The sequence below is a fragment of the Branchiostoma lanceolatum genome, chromosome 15 (assembly GCF_035083965.1).
Source record: "Branchiostoma lanceolatum isolate klBraLanc5 chromosome 15, klBraLanc5.hap2, whole genome shotgun sequence".
In the NCBI taxonomy this organism is placed as follows: domain Eukaryota; kingdom Metazoa; phylum Chordata; class Leptocardii; order Amphioxiformes; family Branchiostomatidae; genus Branchiostoma; species Branchiostoma lanceolatum.
Genome location: NC_089736.1, coordinates 5,876,417 through 5,893,205, shown reverse-complemented (window position 1 = coordinate 5,893,205; position 16,789 = coordinate 5,876,417). Strand labels below are relative to the sequence as shown.

The window sequence follows — 16,789 nt, the reverse complement described above, 5'->3', positions numbered from 1 at the left end:
AAAAGTCCCCCCTGTACTGGGGTGACCAAATTCTAACTTTATTTACCTGTTTCTGACAATTTTCCACCTATAATGGGTAACTTGGCCATTCCTAGCCTAACATAGGAGAGCAGCCCTGACACCTGTTAGGTCATCAACTCCCAGGGGACTGTTTTTGGTCTGAGGTCTTTGATACTCAGGATTCTAACTCACAACCCTACCCCGCATTGTGTGATATGATTGACAGCTGTCAATTCTGAAATTGATTTCTCTAATAGGGGAGACTAAAGGGATTGCGCCTGCGCCCAGACCGCACGATGAGAGACTCCAAGTAAAAAACATGGTTTAAACCATTGAAAATTCTTTTTGGTGGGATTTTTTGTGAAATCTGGGCAATATAGGATAGGCTGTGGTAGGATAGACTCTGCATTTGCTGAATTAGTTGAAATAAATGGTCTTTCTCTACCTTGTGGGGTTTGGCACCCCCCTGATATAGTGGGATGGTCTTCAACTGGGTGTTTGAAGCCTGAAGGGCCTATCCAAGGGCTCTGATTAGGGGGGGTTATCTGGAGAATAGCCGTATAGAATTTGTCAGGGATGAATCTGATGACAGTTGACATAACTGGTTAGTATTTGAGGGTAAGTTATTGTAGTCTGATGTTTTGATTCCTGAGATAATGACACCTTCTTTTTCTTAACTTCCCCATAGGGCTACATGCATTACTGCCATTTATTGTATCCCTTTAGTCTCCCCTATTGTGGTGGAAGAAGAGGGAACAGTTTTTCATGCACTTTGTCGCATGGCGCGTCGCCTTGGGTGGTAGAGACCATTAACAAATAGGGTATATTTTGTGAATATTAAGTTTATAAAACTTACTTAAAGACATCTAATAGTAGATAATGATTATTGCAGTTGTATTTAAATATAAAGTTCAGGTGATTATCAGCGCAGACTTTGCATTATATGTGTTTGCACATAATATTTAGAATTTTTACGTCCGACATTATCCCCCTTTTCAAAGTAGACTTAGCTGATAACCTTTTACCCTGTTTCATAATGAAACATAGCGTTGTATTTGTTCACTCATTACTGCTATATTCATTTACCATGTAACTCATCATATGTGACTAGAAATATAAGAATCGCATGTTTTTACATTATTTTCAAATAATAAATTGAAAAAAGGATATTTTTGTTATACATTTTGAGGTAAAAATGTTTATGGATACTTGTCTCAAATAGCGTGCTATGTCCCTCTTGTCAAATCGAATAAACCAGTCGCGCAAGCAAGTGTCAGCGAGGGAAACTCGAGGAAAAACTTAAGTTTCGTCCTTCACAGAAGCCTCATAATCCACTAATGATGCTCATGGACACCAGTGATATGATCTGCGACACGTATCCGGTACGTTTTTGGGGCTTTTGTTTCTTAAAACGACTGTTTCGTTGTTTATTGGATGTGGGGAGGGGGGCATGGTTATTTTGGTCATCAACAAGTTATAATAAATTACATCCAGCAACACGCTACCTCAAGTCACCAAGTGCTCAAAACCTAGCGAGAAATCAACAAGAACTGAAACCTAGCGACCAGCACAGCACCTGGAGACCATGTCTAACGAAGTAATAGACGTTAAACAAGGACAACAACAACAAAAAAAAAAATTTCATGTGACAAAACTGTTGTTTATTGTTCTTTTATCGTTTGAATGCACATACATGGCAGTAACAAAACGCGGTTTAGAATCAAGAAATATGCACAGGAGCCCTAGTAGCCTATTGGCCTTTCTTAGGCCCTTGAACTTCGCTGGTACTACTATAAAATTTTAGCAGTGTCAGAATCATCATGTTTTTGCAGATTATTATAAATATATTTGTGTAAAACTGATTTGTGTACATAAGCCTACTCTAAGATTTGACTACGCATGTGCAGTGTCAAAGGTGAAGGCCCCTGGTTTGTAAACAGTTCTCGTCTTGTCATAATATTGTGTAGATTTGCACCTTTGACACTGCGCATGCGTGCTCGAATGTACGAGTGGGCTTATTACACATCATCACATATGAGATCATTGGAGTGGAGAAATTATCACAATAGTAAAGTAGAGTAGAGTAGAGTTTCTTCGGCCAGGTAGGAATCGGCTGGTTCCATTTTAGGCCGCTCTTCACTTTTATGTCACAGTCATTTCCAGTTTGTGGGGGTTGTCTAGAGCTCGGAAGTCAAAGTACACCTTGTGTTTCCGCATGAGCCTGTCCAGCCTCTCCTTGAAACAGTTTATGCTGGGAGAAACCACTACTGTCTCGGGTAGGCTATTCCACCAGGGGATCACCCGGACGCTGAAGAAGTGTGCTCTTCTGGATTTAGATGTTTTCCTCTTTATACGTAAACTGTGTCCTCTAGTTCTAGTTTCCTCGATCAAGTCAAAAGGGCTTTCCAAGTCATACACTCCATGGATGAACTTGTATGTGTTGATCAGGTCTCCCCTAATACGCCTGTAGACTAGAGTTGGTAAGTCCAACACTCTAGTAAGTCTCTCCTCATACGTCATATTCCTGAGGCCAGGGACACGTTTTGTTGCCCTCTTTTGAACCCTGTTCGAGCTCGAAGGCTAGTTCCACGAGTATGGTGACCACACTGGTGCCCCGTATTCCAAGTGTGGGCGGATTAGAGATTTGTACAAGAGTAAGAATACTTTTTTATCAACAAATTCAAAGGTTCTCCACATAAGGCCTGCAACTTGGTTGGCTTTGTTTGTTATTGCAGCTACGTGATTACTGAAGTTCAGGTCCTTATCTACCATAATACCCAGGTCTTTCTCTAACTGTTTGAAGTTCAAAGATGTACTTGCTTCTTTGTCCGTCATAGTATATACAAAGTCAGGATGACCTTTTCCCAACCTAATGACAGTACATTTCATAGCAGGGATCTCCCTAAAGAATGGTACAGTGGCGCTCCTCCATCCTGTTCTAATCCCAGCTCCATCCTGTTGATTTTCAAAGTTAGGGTATTTTTTCCAATTTTTACCCAGCAAAGCCTGTAATTTTGCTCAAAACTAGAAATTTCAGGTGTAAAGCTGAAGTTGCAGAAAATAACTTCCTTTATGTCTGAAAAACGCAAAAGGCAACATCCGCTCTCCTTTTGAGAGTTGTGCGCCCCCTCCAGACCTCCCCCCTCGCCACACCTGCCCGGCAACCTCCCCCCATCCTGCTATATATTTCTGGGGAGATCCCTGCATAGGATGAAAGTTCAGCTGCCAATCTTCTGCCCAGCTTTGTAGTTGATGTAGATCTTTCTGTATGACGGCACAGTCGTTAACCTTTGCTACTGGACGGTAAATTTTCGTATCATCCGCGAAAAGCTTTAGGTCACTTTGCACAGTCTCAGGTAGATCATTAACAAACAAGGTGAACAGCACCGGACCCAGCACACTTCCCTGTGGCACGCCACTAGTTACTGCTGCCCAGTCCGATCTTGTGCCGTTTACCCGTACCCTCTGCCTTCTCCCTTGTAGGAAGGATTTAATCCACCTCAGAATGTTGCCCGTTATTCCATAACTTTGTACTTTTGCTAGTAATCTCTGGATTGGCACCGAATCGAAGGCTTTACGAAAGTCTAAGTAGACAGCGTCTACTGGCAGGCCTTTGTCTAGCCATTCTGTCCATTTATCGATACATTCCAGCATTTGGGTGGTTGTTGACCTACCAGGTATAAATCCGTGTTGGTGTGTCGTGAAGAGATTATTTTGTCGCATATGTTTCACTATGGCATCCCGAACAATACCCTCTAGTACCTTACACACCACGGACGTCAAACTGACGGGGCGGTAATTTCCTGGGGTATTCCTAGAGCCTTTTTTGTGCAGCGGTGTGACGTCGGCAATTTTCCAGTCGTTGGGGATTTTGCCTTCGTATATGGAATTGGAGTACATTATTTGAAGAGGAGTTGCCAACGTCTCTGCAAACTCATATAAAAGCCTAGGATGCATATTATCAGGACCCATTGCTTTGTTAGGGTTGATGTTCTTCAGCTTTTGCTTCACTTCTTCAAGACTAATTTCGACATCTGTTAATTCTTCATTATAATGCCTGGCAGTTGGTTTCGGCATGTGTGCTATATTTTCGCTTGTAAAACTTGTGACAAAGAAATCATTTAGAACTTTGGCTTTCTCTCGATCAGTTCTCGCCACTGATGTTCCTTCCTTCAAGTCAGGGATACCTGAGCGAGTTTTTGATTTGGCGTTTACGTATTTCCAGAAAAGTTTTGCATTTGTTTTGATATTTTGGGCCATCTGTTTCTCGTATTTCTTCACTGCCTTTCTTGCGGCCCATCTAGCCTGATTCCGTGCTTTTGCGTATTTTCTGTAGTCTTCTTGTTTCCTTGTCTCACAGTATTTTTTCCAGTGTTTTTGTTTGTTGTTCAGTTTTGTGTTAACAGCTTTATTCTGCCATGAGAGCTTTCTTTTTTTTGTTTGTAGGCTTCGCTTTTGGTATATTTCTGTTGGCACTTTGTGTAACTAAGTTGGAGAAAATTTCCCAGGTGTTCTCAATGTTCAGATCTTTTAGTGTGTCATGCCAGTCTATTGTAAGATCTTCCTCCATTTGTTTGTAATTACCTTTGTTGTATCTCCGTGACTCTGTAAAACTGTGTAAATTTTTGTGTTAATTCAGGGTGATATGGTCGGCCGAGAATACATGGAGAACCTGTATGGAGAGGACATGGACAGAGTTCTCCACTCTGTGGTGTAAGTACATGTATCTGTATCTGCATCTACATGTATATAGCTGGTATAACCGCCCTTCGGCAAAACACACCAGATTCTGTATCTCTATCTCTATACATGATGTATCTGGTTTACACACCAGGTATAACCGCCCTTCGGCGTAACACACCAGCTTCGCAGGCATGTGGTGCAGCAGCAGCTGGTTATATTACACCAAACTACCTATCACACCTAACTTTTGCCATGGAACTTTTGCACATCTAGCTGAGATCATTCTTTAAAACTATCCGGGAAGATGCCTCTACTCTACTGTACTTTGTACGATGGCCTGCATGCCCCTTTTCCATAAGCCGTAGGCAAGCTATTTCAATTTCCCGTAATATGTAGTGAAGGGTATTTCATCCCAATAATTTGTGGCAATATTTTGCATAATTGCCCTCATGGATTAAGAGTAATACATACAAAAAGTTGCTTTTTAAAAAAAAAAAATTGTATAATGTCTTTATTCATTTATGTCATTTGTTGATTTTAGGAAACTGAAGAATGCAGTTATAGGAAACAACAAGCAGAAATTTCACATGATGTCACTGGGTGTTGTGGCCAGGTAAGTTGTATATACATTACACTACATTGTAATTTCCAGTCTAAAACACTACCGGTACTCCTTTGTTGGTGAATACATTGTACATGTGTTTATGAAGAAGAAATATGTTTAGAAGAAAGACATGTACTGTAAATCAATTTACTTTTGTGGTGGTTTATTTCACGGTAGAAGGGAAAAGGGAGGTTTTTGCTGTGTTTTAAAATAACGGTTGAAAAAATTCTGTAGTACAGTAGTCATACAAGGGAGACACATTTGCTGTGTCATGAATTCACAGTGGATAGCTCAGAGCAAAAAAAATGTGCAAATAAAGCCAGTGCAAAAGTTTCAAGATCCACAGTATCCTAATGACTCTCAATTGTTATTATCTCCATGAAAAATGGAGATATAGTTTTGGGTATGTCTGTGTGTGTGTTTGTTTGTCTGTCTGTCTGTTTGAACAGCCTTGTCAATTTTAGAGTAGGAGGCTAATATCCAAAAGTAACAGGCGGGCCCTGTAGTGGCCCTATGCGAGCAAAGAAGTCGCTCGCGGGGGTGGGTACGGTCTCCCCCTCCCGTAGGGGGGGTCTGGGGGGCCTCCCCCTAAAGAAATTGTAAATTGAAACCCCCTAAATATGGTTTTTGGTATATTCTGGGTAACTTTTATGTGCATTATAAAACTTAACTTTTGTAACTAAAATTTAGTTGTGCTTTTTATCAAAATTCTACACAAAAGTAGCCGGCACAAAATTGAAAGTAGGTGGTGAAAATAGCCGCCTGCCGCCTTGTTTTGACAAGGCTGAACTTTGTCTGTTTGTGTTTCCGCACTACTGTAGTCAGCATAACTCAAGAACCTCTTGATGGATTACAATGATATTTAGTATGTTGGCAGGTGTTGTGAAGCCAAAGTTCCAGGTCGATTTTGGGGCCCCTGGTATGTGACCTTGGTACTGCAGCAGAACTTCAATTTTTGTATCTTTTGACCTGGACGTGCTGTGGTCTTGATTTTTGGATGGCAGATAGCTTGTGATGTAAAGAAGTGGTGTAGTTTTGGGCCCCCTAGTTTTCAAAGTATTAAGTGCCATATTTCTAGTCGAAGGTAGGAAAGTCTATATTGTTCACTAACGATTGTCTTTTGTTTGTTTTATTTTGTTGCAGACTTCTGGAGTTCATACAGAATGAAAGAGCAGCGGTTGGTTTGAGGACAGAGTCAGCCATAGTCCTGGGGAGCCTGGCTAAAGGATCACAGGCAAACGTGAAGAGACTAGTAGACAGTGGAGTGGTGCCTATTCTGCTGCAATGTTAGTCGTTCAATCCTTTCATGTATAATATTGTAGATTTGTCATTAGGGTGGTTGACTTAGAATCTAAAGGTTCTGGGTTTGAATCTCGGGCAGGCCCCTATGCTGTGCCCTTGGGAAAGGCACTTTACATCTATTTCCTCACTCAACTGAGGTAAAAATCAGTACCTTGTTTTGGTCAAAGATGGATGGGATATAAGAGGTCTGGTATTTAAAGAGAGCGGCACCTTGAGTGCATTAAAGAACCCACTGCACTTATGAAAAAGAGTGCATGTGTGAGTGGATCAAACCTTGGTTATGCAACAAAGAAACAAACAAAAGCAAACAGATTGTAATAACTTCTTCATAGCTTGAGTTGTAATCATTGTATGTCTCCATGTACGTTGTTAGATGTTAGCATGATGCTTTACCGTATACATGTATTTCTGTTCCCTGTAGGTTTGAATAACTCCAACCTGAAGTTTGTGGAAGGCTGTCTGAGATGTCTGAGGTCCATCTTCACCAGTCAGGCCGCTCCTGTGGACCTACTGTACACTGTAAGTCTTGTAAGCATATAACACACAATGCATCACACTACATGCACAGTTCAAACCGTTTAGCAGCTTATTGTTGCAAAATGTGGTCAACAATGAGTCAATATTAATGGTCAGTTCTAAAGCGATATGTTACTTTTATAACCCCTTAAGTTAATCGGTAAAGTGAAGTTGGTTATGTAATTTGAATGCATACAAATCATATCAAACAAGAAGACATTTAACTTAGTGTTAATTCAATGTTTTGGTATGTTGCTATGTGTATGTTGTGAATGTGATGTGCATATCTGTTCATAAGGTTTTTGGCAGCACCTTATGAGTGGAGCCAATAGAGCCTTGTAAATTATATTTGTAAACTGTCGATGTCTGTTGTACAGGACCCAGGAGTTGTACCCCACATGTTGGACATCGTGTCACAGTCCCCAACAACACAGGAGTGCATCTGCAGTATCCTGGCTCAGTGTTGCAAGGTATGGGTGTCAAAATGTACCAAGTCATTAACTTAGCCCTTCATATAATCAAATTAAAGAAATGCAATACTTGACATGTATGTCTATATAATTTGTAGGGTTTGTTATTTTTCATCAAATGCATTTTACAAATCATTACAAACTTGTCTGTAAAATTTCCAAGCAAATAAGGCTGTTTTTTTCTGGGTCAATGTGTTGCTGTGGTCTAATACATAATGTTACTTTCCAGACCTCTGAACACCAAGGCCTTCTGTACAGCAATGGAGTCATTGAGTCCCTGGCACCTCTTCTGGCCTCGAAAATGTACAAGGTGTGTTCTCATAGATTATGGGTACGTACGAAATATCATGTTTCCATGGCGGAAGTCTCATGCTGCTAAAGCTGAACAGATCTTTTTTTTTGTGTAAAAATTGTATATGTTGGGATACTGTCTGAGAGCTTTTGTGTCTTCAACTGACTATTTTTTGCATGTAAATTTGTCAAATTGCATGTAGAATTTTTGCCAACATGCAGTTTTGTATGTAACCAAAAAATAAAAAAGTATTTCGAGCACTGTAACATGTATTTTTACCGTAACAGGTCCAGATGCCAGCGCTCCGTGTGTTCTGCGTCATCACCTACATGAACCAGATCGTGTCGTCTGCCGTGGCGTCGGCCAGCGTGTCGGAGCGCTCCCTACCGGACCTGCTGGTGGAGCTGTGCCTACGCGACAAGAGTGTGGAGATGCAGATGAGCTCGGCCAAATGTCTGACGTACATGTGTCGCGCCAACGCTCTGTCCAGCCAGGACTCCAAAATTGTGTACAAGGTACAGTTAAACTTCTCCCTGCTGCCTAACTCTGTAACCAATAGAGAATTGGGTGTCAAACAGCTACTTCAGTGTGCTAAAATGTTAAGCCTGTACAAGTGACCACCTCTACATAAGGACCACCTGGCCAATGTGACCATTTTTGGCAGTCATAATGTGTTTTACATTATTCATTATTTCAACCTTGAACTCTAAACATTGCATAAGCCTCGTTTCCCTTCCTGCTGCAAAATTCAGTCTTGCAAAAATAGATGGATATACAGCAACTACAACTTACATGGTTCATTCAGACCCTTATTGTGCCTAGTGGCACATAGACCAGCAAGTTTCCTTGCTGTTTCTGTAGCATAGTACAGTATATTTTTACAGGGAGGGGTTGCTAGCCCCTCCCCTTTTACATGCTTGAGGCACCCCCTCCAACACAGGACCTCCATTTTACCTTCGTTCCGAAGGACAGGTGCAGCCCCAACCAAGATGTCTTGACCCCAGGACTTGAACCGGGGTCCCCAAGTTACTAACTAATTGTATAAACCAGGAGCTCAACTGTAAGGCTGAGCCACAGGGACATCCCCATAACATACATGGTAATAGTGGTTGTCTTTCTGTGTTTCCAGGCCCTCCCCACACTGATCCGCATGTGTAAGAAGGACCGTTCGCTGGAGGAGAGAGTCGAGGGTGCAGAGACGTTGGCGTACCTGATCGAGGTGGATCTGGAACTGCAGCGGATCGCGAGCTACTCCGATCACCTGATCCCGACTCTGTCCGAGTTCCTGAGATATCCCTCCACACAAACCACTGTCATGGATCTCAAGCGGGTAAGATGCGTTCTTATTTACCGTAAATGCAGAAATTTTTGTACTTGTGTTATGCTTGAAGCTTTTGCTTTATACACGTATATGTTTATGTCTCAGGGCCTTCAACTTTAACATATCACCCACAATTTATCTCGTTGAGCATGCAAAGTTTAAACGTTGAACTGACTTACATTCTTAAGCTGTTCTTGCTTTGTTGTGTCCTTTATGTATTCGGAAATTACTAGAAGTGACAGTCTTGAGTAAAAGTTTCAAAGTTGAAGAAGATAATGTCCCATTTCTGTGTATTTCAGCTGGACTATGACATGAAGCACTCCCATGAGCTGAAGGCCGCAGCACTCATGGCATTCGCCTCACTGGGAGCCAACGATGAGGATATCAGGAAGAAGGTGGATGAGAATAAGGACTGTAGAGAATTGTATGACGATTTCAAGCCCCTGTCACACAGACAACAAGCTTTTGCCATTTTGTAGATTGTTCAAATTAAAAAATACCAAAGATCTACCCCCATCACATTGGGGCTTGGGGCCTGCCAACATTGACTAATCTCTAAATTACTGTCGAAACTGTAATTTATAGCTTGCAGACTCGTCGGCCAGTCATCTTTTCTGACACAGGCTTCATACGCCTGAATTTTGCAGAAACTTTGCTGATATATGTTCTGTTAGAGCCAAAAAGAAGCAGTTTTATTTGCCATTGTTCTTTGTTTTCAGATAATCGAGACAGAGAATCTGATGGACCATGTTGTGTGTGGACTGTCAGACCCAGTAGTTAGAGTCAGACTGGCAGCAGTCAGGTAAGGTACCTTTGTTTTTCTGGGATTGTTAAATTGTATTAGGCTTGAATCCTTCCTATTCTAGTTCTGGTTTGCTCCTACGGTCATGTTTATGCAAATCACATTTATGCAAAATAGTCTGGCCCCCTCTCCTATTCAAACGTTTAGTCCTGACATTCTGCATTATTTCAGGAGTCAAATATTTAACAGAAGCCGTCTAACGTCCAAATGCTTGTTCGAACCCCGTTACTATGCTGTTACCGGGACCATGTGACTGTTGTCTGTATTTTGGGCAAATATTCAAATGCCAGTCGTTTTACTAGTATTAACGGGTGCCAGACTACAGTATTCTGCAGGAAAAAGATCAATACACATACTACTACTATATGTGCAAGAAGCCACAGTTCAGGCCTCATCTGCTGTTATGTGTTTTTATCAATAAACCATTTGATTCGCTGGTTGATTGATTGATTGATTGATTGATTGATTGATTGACATTTTCTCCACAGATGTCTCCACAGTTTGTCCAGATCGGTTCAGCAGCTGAGAACGAGTTTCCAGGACCACGCTGTGTGGAAACCACTCATGAAAGTAAGCATCTCCCTGGTCTAAGGAACAAGTCATTGAATTTAGAAAATACAGATATGAATCCATGAGTGTTTGAAAGGATTCTCTACCTGTGCAATCTGGGGGAATCTCCTTAAACACTGTCCCACAGGACCTTCCCACGACTTTGACTCCAACCACTCCCCAACCAAGGTCGGCGCTGGGTTGGGAGTAGCCTGCAATCCATCCTATTCTAGATCCAGTTTGGGTCTGTGGTTGCATCCAAGAAGAAATGACTCTCCTAACTTATACTATAGTCGGCTGGCGCAGACAATCTTCTTAAGATTAGAAGGCAACTTCTTAGGGATCCATTCCAGTGTGAATAGATCAATTTAATCTATCCGGGTATACTCTTCAATTTGTGCTTTTACTCTTCGGTGTGTTACGCCATGAGGTTGTTTACCAGATATGTAATACAAACAAACAAAGTGCCGATAAATAACAAAATGTTGTTTTTTCCCTGTAGCTCTTACAGAATGCTGATGACGACATGTTGACAGTGGCCTCCTCAACCCTGTGCAACCTACTGTTGGAGTTTTCTCCTAGCAAAGAGGTATCACTATACAGACATGTTTTACAGATCTTTCCTCTGGTTTTTAGAACCTTGTACAGAAATGTGCACTTATCTGTGTGACATTATCTTTTTTTGTGCTCAGAGCTTCTGACTGAAAAATGTTTAATGAAGAAAGGTTAAATACCAGTAGTCCTTTTTGTGTTACAACCCACACTATTTACATGCTGTACGGTGAGGCGTGCATATGTATAGCATAGAAATTATTCTATGGAAATAACAGCTGAAACACAAACAGACACACCGAAAACAATACCTCCCTACGCAGAGGTGACAAAGGTGACTCTTAATTTCATCACAGCCTATGCTGGAATCCGGAGCTGTGGATCTGCTGTGTGATCTGACCAAGAGAGATGATCCGGCTCTTCGACTGAATGGGATCTGGGCGCTCATGGTATGAAAACAAACAGCAAACAAACAAACAAGTTCATAACAGTACTAGCAAGGGTGCAACATACATGTACCAACCTGGTAACATAAATTTAGTATTGAAAACTGAAATTGCAAGTTAAAAAAGATAAACACTTTGAAATTTTGTAGTCTAATAATTGTGAGGTATTACAAGTAACCATCTACTCAGAATAAGCCGATTCATGAATTAAACTGCGCATGTGCAGAGAGATGCATTGTGGGTAATATGTCAAAGTTGAAGGCCCTGAGACATTAAGTTATGATCAACAAAACATATCTGGACATGGTTTTAAGCATGGTGTAGACAAGAACTGTTTACAAGTTAGGGGCCTTCACCTTTGACATATTACCCACAATGAATCTCACTTTGCATGCGCAGTTTAAACTGTGAATCGGCTTATTGGTGTGATTTGATACAGCCAAATTAAACTTATAAACAAGTTATGTTTTAGAGTGTGATTTGAACACTAAAAAGATTTGGCAAGTATTTTGCACCCTGACACTCTAAAAGTAACTGGTATGTGTCAAAACATATAAATTTATAATATGGAATATTTTGCACCACTAATTTGCATATTACACAGCATAGTCACCACTTTAGAGGCATTTGCATGTAAGGTTCTGATCAATTTAATGATAATCACTAATACCCATTCTTTAACAACATTATTTTAAGACAGACATGAAAATTGGTTTATTGGGTATATATTTTCATTTCTGTCATATACAAATACAGCACTTAGCACAAATAACTCCAAATGAGTGTATTATGTATGACCTCTAACATTAACCTTTGACCCTGACCTCTAGTACTGCGCTGTGACCTTTGACTTCCCCAGATGTGTTCCATAAACCCCTTTGATCTGTTTGTTTCAGAACATGGCATTTCAAGTGGAAACCAAGGTGATAAGTCCAATAATTCTAATGGGTGGGGGTGGGGGGCACAGGAACATTAACCCTTCCAATGCCAAGGCGCATACTGTACAGTTTACTTACAAAGCATGGTCCTCCAACATACAACGCTTAAGCAGAAACTAATGACTAGAGCAACAAGCTTCTGCAGACATTTGTAGTTAATCTGATTAATCACAGACTAAATAGCCTGTAGCATCAACTATTAGTCATATATTTTAGAACAGGTTGCATACATTTACATACATCTGCATGAGTAATGAACAAAGCATTAAGTAGTGTAACATTAGCTGGGGTAGCATAGAATGTATTCCTTTTTTTCCAGATCATGTCATGTTAGTTAAAGATTGATGAAAAATAGGCATCTTTTAATAAGCCAGTTCACAGTTTGAATTGCCCATGTTCAAGGTCAAAGGTGAAGGCCCAGAACTTGTAAACACTTCTTGTCTAGACCATGCTAGATGTCTAGATTTTCATTTACTAGTAGTATTTATTTTCTATTAATTTCTGATGATTTTAGATGTGTTTTGTTTATGTCTCTGGGGCCTTCAACTTATTATTCAACTGAATTATTACCACTATGCATCACACTGCGAATGTGCAGTTCAAACTATGAACCAGCTTATACATTAGTTGCATTATGTTTCCACAACAGTGAGTGTTAAATGTCCCTTCTGTTGTCCCTGTACAGAATATGGCCTTCCAGGCGGAGCAGAAGGTGAAGAGTCAGATCCTGGCGGCACTGGGGACCGATCAGCTGTTCAAACTGCTGTCTGATCCTGATGTCAATGTCCTGATGAAAACACTCGGACTCCTGAGGAACCTTCTGTCCAACAAACCTGTAAGGAACTAATGCTAATGCTCCCGCCCTAATTTATCACGATCAAAAGCAGAAAGTAAATGTGGAGATTTGATACACTTAATAATGCATGTATGTATACAAAAGCTGTACATTCTGTAAACAGTTTGAAATAAAGTACATGGAAAAAAACATGGAAAAAAAATGCTGCAGCCCCATTTTCACCAGTGCACGTTAGGGGTGTAGTCCTGGCCAGGCCCCTAAGCCAGAAATTTGTCTCGGTGGAACTGTCGGGTACTGGGGGGTACCTTCCGGTGTTTGCACGATTAGCTAACATCATCTACTTGTTACTGGCTCCCGCGTAGATTTTAAGTCCGAGATAAAATGATTCGGGGTCCCGGCCGGCCCCAAAATAACCCACAGACGCAGGGTGTCCCATGGGGCCGCATAGGGGTCAAGCCCGAAAGTGCAAAAAAACATCCTGTCAACTACCCGTCAGGGCCCCTTTTTTTAATTGGAACCGAAGCATAAGGCAACAGCAAGTAAGTTTTATGGATGATATCCGTGTGCCTAGTTATTTAAATGCAGTAGAGTGGCTGGTTTCCACATACAGTACCAGGCATTGGTGGACATTGACAAGAAGTTAGGTCAAAGGTCCCAGAATAGGTTATCTCATTTTCAGTCTTGCTTTATTCATGTCTGTTGCCTTAGAAAAAATTACTAGTAGTGACAAATTCACAGTAAGGCTGCACCAAGTAATTTTTATGGATGACGTCCTTTGGAGACCCTAAATCTAATGCGAGAGCGCAAAAAAAACACAAGAAGGGCCGAAAAAAACAAGATGCCTAGATTTGAAATATAATAGTCGATGACGCATGTTAGGACACAAATTGAATGAGAGAACACATTGTAACAACTAACAATTCTTTTATTCATCAGGAAAACAGCAACAATTTGAATAAATCAGTTGAAGTTGAACAGCAGTTGTTAACCTGTCCTGTTTCTTTCCATATCCCATTGATTTTGCAGGCCTGCAGAAACATAGTATATCAAAAAGGAACTCCTTGGTCATAGTTACAGGCAGCGGAATTTCTTGTTTTTTTTTCTGGGAACAGACCAAAATCAATGCGCGCGCGGACGTCATCCATAAAAATTACTTGGTGTAGCCTAATGAATAAAACAAAAAATTCACAAAAACTAGGAATAGTCCAAGAGATCTTTTATTTCTTGTTTCTAAATGTTTACAATAGAGTTTTTTTCCCCAGCACATTGACCACATCATGGGGATGCATGGACAACAGATCATGCAGGCCATCGTACTGATACTGGAGGGAGAACACACCATAGAAGTCAAGGAACAGGTTTGTGTTGAAAATTACTATTTGTAGGACTCAAAATACACCCCTTGCAATTTGCAAATAAAGTTTTTGAGACTGCAAAATGAGTATACAAACAACTAGGAAAAGCAAGCTAAAAGAATACAGAGAAAGCAATGTTGAAGTACGGAATAGAGTCAAGCAAACTGAAAAGGAAACTAAAGTGGTATGGGCATGTGTCCCGGTCAATTTTTTGGGGGGGTTGATGTGTTACAAAGTGGGAGAATGCATCATCTTATTTTATTTCCAGACTCTGTGCATCTTAGCCAACATCTCAGACGGCACAACGGCCAAGGATTTTATCATGGCGAACGATGACGTCCTGAAAAAGATCACCAACTACATGATCCACGCTAACGTACGACTTCAGATCGCCGCTACCTTCTGTATCTCCAACCTAGTCTGGAACGAGGAAGAAGGTAAGGAACACCCCTATTTTAGGGTGGTACAAGCCAACGTTGGATAGGGTTGCGCCAAACATTTAAAAGATTAGGGAGATTTTTCCATTACCGTCCCATCTGAAATTTTTCTTCACAGAATGTTATTGTTATGAAATGTCTTTTCAAAGTGTACAGATATCCATGCATGATCACCATTAAAAGTTAAGATTTTGGTGTTTTGGAGCGGTGCCCATCTCCGTTTCTATAGCCCTTGGGCCACATAAGCCTCTACAGCAGGTGTGCCTAGTCCACTGGTAGTAAGCAGAATGTGTACAACTTCCATACTCATTCTCATAAGTGCTGAATGCTAAGCAGAGAAAGCAGTATGTACCGGTTTGAACCCCGACTTTCTGAATGCAAGGTGAACACTCTACACCCTAGGCCACTGCACCGGTCGTATGAGCACATCAGATTTGAGATTTCCAGGGGTGAAAGAGGGTCTACATGCTCTTTTCCACAAAGCGTAGGCAACTTATTTTTATTTCCCGTAATTCGTAGGGAAAGCCGCCTTATAAATGTCATTCGTAGGGTTGCGACAAAATTTTGCATTTTACTTTGATTCTAGCATAATACGCAGGGGGTACTTCTGAATTCAGTGTAGAGCGTTGCATGGCCACATTTAGAAATGTGAGAAACTATTTATCCTTTCTACAGGAGCCTTGGAGCGTCAGATGAAGCTACGAGACATGGGGGTACAGAAACTGTTGCAACAGCTGCTGAGTTCCAGTGATACTGTACTGTTTGACAAGTAAGTCTTCTTTCTGTTCAAATAAGCCACTTCATGATTCCAACTGCTCATGCAGTAAGAGATGCATTGTAGGTAATTTGTCAAAGTTGAAGGCACGTGAGACATAAACAAAACACATCTGGACATTTATCAGGCATCCGCATGGTCAAGATAAGAAGTGCTTACATGTTAGAGGCCTTCACCTTTGACATGTTACCCACAATGCATCTCATTGCACATGTGCAGTTGGAACCATGAAAAGGCTTATTCATATGCAAAGTTTCAACCCTTTTTCCCAGTCTTTTGCTAGAGGTGTATTGACTACTACAGTACAGAAAGTCATTCTTTGGAATGACAAGTGTAGAAAGTTAATTATCCTTTCTGTATACATGTATCAATGTTTTCCTTTGTTTTCCAGGGTGAAGACAGCCTTGCAGCAGTTCACTTGAATCAGCTGAGTCTACAATTAGCTTGCCAAAATTGAGATCTGTAAAAGCCCGCCATGGCCAGAGACTGAATCTACATAGTTGTTTTAGCCGTCTAAACCCTTGGAATCTTCCATGTTGTTGAACTTAAAAATCAGAAAAAGAGGAATCTGTACAATGCACATAACTAGAGAAAATGCTGTCCTCAAGTGTAAATGTTTTTCCTGCATACTAGGAATTAAAGTCTGTCAAAAGCTTGGTTAAACATTGTTTACATGTCTTGTTTCTTGTATTGTACCTTAGGCCTTGTTGATTTGATTATATGAATAACATCCTCTGGGGATCCGAAAACTGATGCAAGTGTACGACTAAAAAAAAATTGCCTTCATTATGAAATCTGTGGTCAGGAAGATTGTACTAGTATCCCAAAATGTAGATACTTCATTTCTTCAACACTTTTTCTTTGACGTCGGAATTTACTTTGGCATTTTACATTTGGCATTTTACAACATAAGTATACATTTTCCAAAATTTTTTTGTTGCAATTTACAGC

General features: G+C 40.7%; 1 protein-coding gene across 6 annotated transcripts; it reads left to right on the top strand.

Moving 5' to 3' along the window:
- The first annotated feature begins 1,228 nt into the window (after positions 1-1,228).
- On the top strand, positions 1,229-16,501 carry LOC136420894 (armadillo repeat-containing protein 8-like). 6 transcript variants are annotated; one of them, XM_066408009.1, is made up of 20 exons: positions 1,229-1,382; positions 4,640-4,713; positions 5,225-5,296; positions 6,431-6,573; positions 7,011-7,108; positions 7,483-7,575; positions 7,805-7,885; positions 8,155-8,382; positions 8,997-9,197; positions 9,488-9,583; positions 9,908-9,990; positions 10,479-10,560; positions 11,042-11,128; positions 11,448-11,540; positions 12,434-12,460; positions 13,161-13,310; positions 14,519-14,629; positions 14,895-15,063; positions 15,739-15,832; positions 16,230-16,501. In XM_066408009.1, the coding sequence occupies exons 1-20, from the start codon at positions 1,338-1,340 to the stop codon at positions 16,258-16,260; spliced, it is 2,058 nt and encodes a 685-aa protein (XP_066264106.1). In that variant the 5' UTR covers positions 1,229-1,337; the 3' UTR covers positions 16,261-16,501. The 6 variants fall into 6 exon arrangements, with proteins under 6 accessions (XP_066264106.1, XP_066264105.1, XP_066264104.1 ...); XM_066408008.1 differs by having other exon boundaries at positions 7,805-7,906; positions 14,534-14,629; XM_066408007.1 differs by having other exon boundaries at positions 7,805-7,906.
- Positions 16,502-16,789: the final 288 nt, after the last annotated feature.

Coding starts and splice junctions, on each gene's coding strand:
- LOC136420894 (XM_066408007.1), top strand. CDS start 1,338: ATGATGCTCATGGACACCAGTGATATGATCTGCGACACGTATCCG. Junction 9,584..9,907: donor ATGAGGATATCAGGAAGAAG/GTGGATGAGAAT, acceptor CTTTGTTTTCAG/ATAATCGAGACAGAGAATCT. Junction 11,129..11,447: donor AGTTTTCTCCTAGCAAAGAG/GTATCACTATAC, acceptor ATTTCATCACAG/CCTATGCTGGAATCCGGAGC.